This window comes from Apis dorsata, unplaced genomic scaffold (assembly GCF_000469605.1).
Source record: "Apis dorsata unplaced genomic scaffold, Apis dorsata 1.3 scaffold_172, whole genome shotgun sequence".
Classification (NCBI taxonomy): Eukaryota; Metazoa; Arthropoda; class Insecta; order Hymenoptera; family Apidae; genus Apis; species Apis dorsata.
This window is the reverse complement of record NW_006263460.1, coordinates 464,976-472,340: the sequence shown is the minus strand read 5'-3', so window position 1 is coordinate 472,340 and position 7,365 is coordinate 464,976. Positions and strand designations below refer to the sequence as shown.

General features: G+C 26.1%; 1 protein-coding gene across 2 annotated transcripts in view; it reads right to left on the bottom strand.

The window, feature by feature from the left end:
- Positions 1 to 235: 235 nt before the first annotated feature.
- Positions 236 to 7,365, bottom strand: part of LOC102670844 (bumetanide-sensitive sodium-(potassium)-chloride cotransporter) — a 23,711-nt gene continuing 16,581 nt past the window's right edge. For both annotated transcript variants that reach the window (XM_006614214.2, XM_006614213.2), the window contains exons 5-19: positions 6,779 to 7,032; positions 6,495 to 6,609; positions 5,740 to 6,068; positions 5,128 to 5,359; positions 4,650 to 4,771; positions 4,299 to 4,498; positions 3,742 to 3,889; positions 3,356 to 3,597; positions 2,829 to 3,037; positions 2,427 to 2,538; positions 2,115 to 2,218; positions 1,501 to 1,615; positions 1,075 to 1,220; positions 796 to 907; positions 236 to 472 (exon numbers count right to left, since the gene is read on the bottom strand). In XM_006614214.2, coding sequence (XP_006614277.1) covers positions 337 to 472; positions 796 to 907; positions 1,075 to 1,220; positions 1,501 to 1,615; positions 2,115 to 2,218; positions 2,427 to 2,538; positions 2,829 to 3,037; positions 3,356 to 3,597; positions 3,742 to 3,889; positions 4,299 to 4,498; positions 4,650 to 4,771; positions 5,128 to 5,359; positions 5,740 to 6,068; positions 6,495 to 6,609; positions 6,779 to 7,032 — 2,576 coding nt within the window. In that variant the 3' untranslated portion in view covers positions 236 to 336. The remainder of the gene's footprint in view (positions 473 to 795; positions 908 to 1,074; positions 1,221 to 1,500; positions 1,616 to 2,114; positions 2,219 to 2,426; positions 2,539 to 2,828; positions 3,038 to 3,355; positions 3,598 to 3,741; positions 3,890 to 4,298; positions 4,499 to 4,649; positions 4,772 to 5,127; positions 5,360 to 5,739; positions 6,069 to 6,494; positions 6,610 to 6,778; positions 7,033 to 7,365) is intronic.

Sequence of the window (7,365 nt, the reverse complement as noted above, 5' to 3'; positions counted from 1 at the left end):
TTTATATATAAAAATATTTAATATTTATTGATATATAAATAATGTTAAAAAATGCGATATAAAAAAATCCTTGTTATAATATGTAAAATATAAATGTCATTAAAATATAATATATCAATATTTTTATAAATATTTTTATATTTAGTAATATTTTTAAAACATTTTTTTCTTTTTTGAGTAAATAATATATTATAACAAGTGTTATTATATGTTATTATTTTAAATAAATGAAAATTTTTATCTTAACAATTATGATGTGTCGCAAAAACTTTACTAGTTTCGAAATGTATCGCTAATCTAAAAAGATTGAAAAACACTGGTTTAAAATAATATGAACTACGAATAAAAAGTTAACACTGAAGTATGATTTCCGCGTATCAAAAGAGTCGGTGGCATATTCTTGGTTAAAGCTTCCAACCATGCCATGTACAATGGAGCGGAAACTGCACCCTTTCTTGGCATTGGTAGTGACCTATAATTAAAAAAGAAAAATCTCAAAAACTATTCATTTATTTATTAATTTTCAAATATATTATTTTAATATTGTTAAAAAAAAATTAATATCTAGAATTCAATATTTGAAAATTACATATAATATTTTTTTGATAGAAAAAAAATATTTATTGATAAATTTTATATTAAGCATTATTGATAATAGGTTATATATATATTGAAAAATTCTATTTTTCAATATATATATAAAAAAAGGAAGATTAAGATTTGCAATTGTTTTATAAGATATTATTTTTGCTGTTGAACTTTATAATAATGTAAATAATTTTTGTGTATACATACATTACAACTAAGGTAGACTGACTTGAGTTTTCCAATAGAAGTTCTCGTAGTCTGAGTTGTCTGTGCGTTTTATCTTTCAAAGTCTGAAGTTCAAGATTTGTTACGCAGCATTCTATAATGAAATATTGAAATAATCTTTTAATTAACTAATTATCTTTTAATAATTTAAATAATTTTTTAATTATTTTATTAATTATCGGTAAATGAATGAAGTTATCAGTTAATATAATCTTTTTTAATCTTAAATTTTAGATAAAATATCTAAATTCATTATTTTACCTGTATCAGATACATCATTTTTTCGGAAATTAGATATGAGTTTATCGAAAAAATCTAATGTTTCTTGTTTTGGTTGAACGCTTATATCGTCTACCATTTTTAAACTGGTATATCTTATCCTGAACTTTGTCATTATTTCGGCCATTCTGAAAATTATAAAAATAACATTGATATTTATATACATTGATTGATTAGTATTTTTTTATTTCGATTTTTAAATTTTTCAAATTTTTATGTTAAAGATAATATCTAAAATTTATTTTAAATTTAATTTTGATTATAATTGATATTTGTAATTATAAATAAATTAAATTTAAAAAAAATATTTAAATAAAGAAATATATTTGATAGAAAATATTGATTTAAATAAAAAGTAATTTGAAATATTTATAATTATGAGAATTTTCTTTTTGATTTTTAACTTACTCTTTCTCCTGTGCTACAATGTCTTGTTTGTGATTGGCCAATGCAAAAATTCTCATTTTACAATGCTCCCAATTTGAGCGTGTACTAATAATGTATGGAAGAAGAATCGTTAAACCTGTCGAATATAAATTTCTGCCACTTAAAAATGAGTATCTTTATATAAAATGTAAACAAATGATTCATTAAATGTTTTATAAATTTCAAATAATATTTTCTATTATTTTGTTTGAATTTTTTAAAATTATTAGAAATTTTCATGCAATTTTTGTTTTGTTTTTTCCTGTTGAAAATATCGAAAACGAAATATAATCTTAATAATAATAAAAGGCTATAAATATAGTAAAAATTCTTAATATAATTATTGCAATATTAATATAAATTTTTTAATTCAATTAATTAAAATTTGTTAAAAATGTTTTCTATTTATAATTGTTATATTATGTATTATATGTATGTACATGAAGTAAGTTCAAAAATATTTATATAAAAATATTTTACTCATTTATTTTAAGATAAATAAATATATCGATTAAAAATATACATTGAAAATCTTGATTGATTAATAATCTAATTGCTTGAAGATACGTATTATGAAAAAATATTTTATGAATTACCTCCATCATCGTATAGCCACCATACATCAATTGTACCATTTTTGTGCTTTCTTTGAAAAATCGCTAAGCGTTCAGGTATAGATGGCATTACATGGCGTTTTTCCCTTAAAAATTAAATTAAACCTTGAAATATCACTCATTTATTATACATTTTAAATAATTTTCGTCTAAAAATAATTTAAAAGTGAATTTTTCAAAAAAATATCCATTCAATTAAAATTGTAATATTCGATTTTGATTTTTCGAAAACTTTTCGTTTAAATCTTCCATATAAAATTTATTCTTTGAAAATAACAATTAATTTTAACTTACATTAGTTTCTCTATAGCATGTTTTCGTTTCTGTTTCAAATGTTCTCGAGCACTTCCATGAGTAGGCGAATCTCTAATAATTTGTGGACCATCGATAGGCACGAATTGACTTCCTAAAATAAAATTAAAATCAAACGTTAAACATTAATTACTTTTTAGAATATTTTTACAACAATTATATGTGATTCACGTAATAGCTATTTATACAATAATAATAAACAATGCAAAAATGATTTATTTATAAATTATAATTATTTCTTATTTTTTTACTATACTAATTATTCATAATATAAATTTATCTTTAATAAAATTACTATTTTATTAAAGATACTACTACTATTTTAAACTCTTCTTTTTCAAAAATTGCAAATATTAAATAAACATAAAATATTATTATAAATACCCATTGTTGGCACGCTTTGCACTCTCGGAATTTGGCTGGACATTGACAAATTGCTATCCACGTGCATCAAAGTGTTTCCTGTTAAATCGTAGCTACTCTGCGCTAAGACACCGTGTTCATCATCGCCGTTCGCCGTGGCAACTTCACAACAGTCCAAACCCTCCGCAATTCGCAACATGGCTACTGCCAGTTTTTGATCGAACGCGTTACTAACATAAACAATATAAAATTTCATTAGATGAAATAATACTTAACGAATATCGATTATATTCATATTTAATACTAATTTTATACTAATCTGTATGAAAATTTAATTATCCCCATCGTTGTAAAAATTTTCAATCAAACTAAATGATGCAGAAATACACATAAGTATACGAATACGCATTTTTCCATAAATAAACATCAACACCAATTTTTGTATTTGTTGTATCCTTTAGAATCGATGGTTCAAAGAATACTGCCACGAATATTCGTATTTCTCAACCACTCTGTTTTAATTTTCGACAAATTCTGAAGAAACTTACTGAAGCACATTGAAATATTCCTGAAGATCTTTGTGATTGCACGTTGACCAGTGCGTTTTATAACCCATCAAAACAACGTTCGGCGCCAATTTTCCGACACCTGTTGCCTGCATCAAAGCCGATGCACCCCGTTCGAAACTTAAATCCTCCACCACATGATAGAAAGATTTTATACGCTGTTGATGCAACCACGCGTAACCGTTTCTCAGTCGCATTGATCGCAAACGATATGATAAACGAGTCTGTTAATAAAAATATTTATATAAATTGTTATCGAGTTCAAGGCCCAAAGGATAAAATGATTAACGAGAATTTGAAACGATTAGTATTTCTATGAAAGCAACGAAGGGATAGAGGAACGAATTTGATTATTTTAAATCGCATACCGGGCATATTTCACCGCAAATCAACAGCGAGTGATTTTTCGTGATGAGATTTGCCAGATGCAATAACGCTGGCCTGGCGCCAGGAGCTCCGCTCAATGCCAAAATTTGAGGAGCGTAATTTTTGACGTGCTCATCGATGGAATTCAATCTGTAAAATATAACTTCTTTATAAACGTATGTTGTTTCGTGAATAAGTTAAAGATAGAAGTTTAAATTAAATAAAATTAATAAAAAAAAATGGCGGATTTAAAATTTTTAGGTTTTTGATAGAAATTTTTTGCAATTTGATTCTGATATTGATCGTTATGGAGTTGTATAATTTCGTATAGTGATTCAATTAACTTGTAAATATAACATTTTGTATAGAAATATTTTTTGTTCAATTTTTATATTTCTTAAATCTTAAATAATCGTCCTGAATATATTATTTATCTAATACTAATGATTAACATTAAAAAAAATTAGTTGATCAATCAAATTAAAATAAGAACGGATATTCAGAAATTGAAAAATGAAAAAGAAAGTAATGAAAATTGAATTACAAATTATGTTTTTACCGATAAACAATAGAAAGTGCAGTTTTGTACGTTTGGGCCTGCGTACTGCTACCCCAATTCACATCTGGTTTTCGATACACAACTATCAAATATAATGCGAAAATAATGACAAATGTGATGAGCGATGTCACCCAGTCGATAAGGAACATTATGGCAACGCAGGTAATAAAACCTGAGAGAGACAGCCAAGTATTGTAAAACTGTAAACAAAAGATTTTTTTATTTCAATTATTTTAATAATTCTTTTTTATCGTTACTAATTATTTAACATGTAATTGCTATACATTCTTTAAATAACGATAAAAATTTGAATAGAAATTAAATTTCATTCTTTTCTATTTTATTACTTACTCTGAAGGTAGGACGCCATCCAAGTGGTCGAATAAGCGCTGCATGGAAAGTGCAGAAATTAATCAAAGCGTATGACGCTAGATAGAAGTTTGAGATTAAAGGTGCGACCATATTTAAGTTTGCTGAAAAAAGAGAATTTATTATTCGAGTATACGCAAATATCATTTGACGATTTGAATTAATTTAATATAATATTTCTATATTTACATAACAACTTAATGCACAAAAACTCATTGATTGAAAATTACAGTTTTCTGAAATACTTTCCTATTGATTCTGATAAATAATTATGTTTCAAAAAATTGAAGAAAGTTATGTTTAATTTCATATATACAAAATAAACTTAATAAAAGAATTGTAAAAAAAAATTATTATTTATATTTCATTTAAACGTTAATTCATAAATATTTTACGTGATTATTTTGTATTACGTGTAAATTCACTTTTATTTGAAAAAATGATTCAATTTTGTTTATACCTATCAAAAGGAACAACGTTGCAACAATGAACGTGAGTACGTATCCACGATAAGGTTCACCATGTTTTCCATAACCTTTGCTGAAATAAATCAAGCCGGGATAAATCCTGTCTTGTCCCAGCGCTTGTATCAATCGTGGTACCGATAGCAAATTTGTCAAGGCTGTGGAAAGTGTTGCAGCAAAGCAGCCGGCATAGATAAATGGACCCCACACTGACATAAGTTGCATCACCTACGAGTAGAAAAACGCAACGAGATCTTAATAACAATTTATTAAGAATATATAAAAATAAAAAGCTGTATTATACAAAAACTATGACAATAAATAAACGAATAAAACTTTATATACTTTCAAACATTACATATTCGAAATAAAAATAATTAAAAAATTATATCAATTATATTATATTATATATTTTCAAATATTTATTTTCGATGCACAAATAGCGAAAAATATATTAAAACAATTAATAAATTTTAATGTATTTATCATTATAATAATTAAATTGAATACAAATATTGAAAATTAGAAAGAGCATCGAAATATCAATATTTGCCTTTCATATCGATAAATATATATATATATATTATTAATCATATACCATACCATACCGAGTAACTGTTGTGCAATCCAAAACTACAGTTGACATTTGGTATGCAATCTATAATGGTATTATTCATAACAAAGCCACTGGCATCCCTGAGTGCGGCGCCACCGGCAAAGAAAACAAAAGTGACATAGCTCAGCATCGAAATTAGCAACGCGAGAAGAGTTCCAATCGGGATGCTACTCGCTGGATCCTTTAAATCGCCAGAGATGTTGGCGCCAGCTTGAATCCCGGTCACGGATGGAAAGAAAATGGCGAACACGGAGAAGAACGTTTGGTTGCTATTCTCAGAGAACCGATAATTCGGCCCTAAGTTCTTCATGAAAACTTCAGCTTTATGGATTTAAGAAAAAAAAAAATATAATTCGTTTAAAAATATTATATGGAGGGATAGATAAGAATTATTATATTAATTGAAAGTGCAATATCAATATATAGATTTATATTAACGGGATTAAATAATTTATTTTTAATCATATTTGAAGGTAGGAAGTTCAATTTTTCGATTTATACCATCGTCTAAGAATTTGAAATAAAGAATTTCTATTTATTGATATTTCATTAATTATTGAAATATCCTTTTTAGACAATTATCGAATAACGTTCGATAGGAATCGATTAAGAATCTATTACCAATTATTTTTTTTTTTAAACAAATTATATATAAATATATTTAGACACAATATTATCATTCATATTTTATCATTCATATTTTATAGATATCAAATTTTTTATGTATCTTATATAAATTTAACTTACAAGAGAATCCATAAAATCCTTGTGCTTTTTGTTCTATATTATGGGGCCCAATGATAGTACCGATTAAAAAATCGAAAATAGCTGCAACAATGATGGCTATAAGGAAATTTTGAGCCTGAAAGAAATGAGTTTAAATCAAAAAAATAATTAATTTTGCTATCATACAGAATTTTAATTTTCATCAAGAAAAACAGTACTCAACTCGTATCATAAAATTCTTATGTATCAATTAATCGATTTTCTTATCATAAGTGAAATATATTTTCTTATCATAAAATAAATACCTTCGACTCCCACTCCATACCAATCGCACAGATCAATATCATGACGATCAATGCGATTATTCCGACGATTCGAACGTCGTTCACTCCATTGTCGATGATTTTTAGATTATTTTCCCGCAACAAATCGTTCAGGGAGTCGCAGAAACCAATGGTATTCATAGATGCTGAAACAGCGTTTGCAAATGCGAATACGATCCCCACCGAGGCTCCAAATTCCGCCCCAAGGGTGCGTGATATGATGAAATATATACCACCTATAGAAATCATAATTTATATAATTCATACAATTGCATTAACCATTCAATTTTATTCGATCCAATAATTATTTATTCGTTCATATAAGGCATATTACATAAACGGATAAAATTTTACAAAGGAAAGAAATCGATTGAGATATAATAAAAAATAAAAATATAAATCGAACGTGTTATTTTAATCCATAAATTCTTCTACTTTCGAAAAAGACTTCTTTTCTTATACTGCAAGATAGAAGTGAATAGGATTTGACATGGTTAAATTCAAGGACTTCGTAAGCTCTTTTTCACGGAAAAACAATTATCAACGTTCGATTCCGGTAGATAGCTACT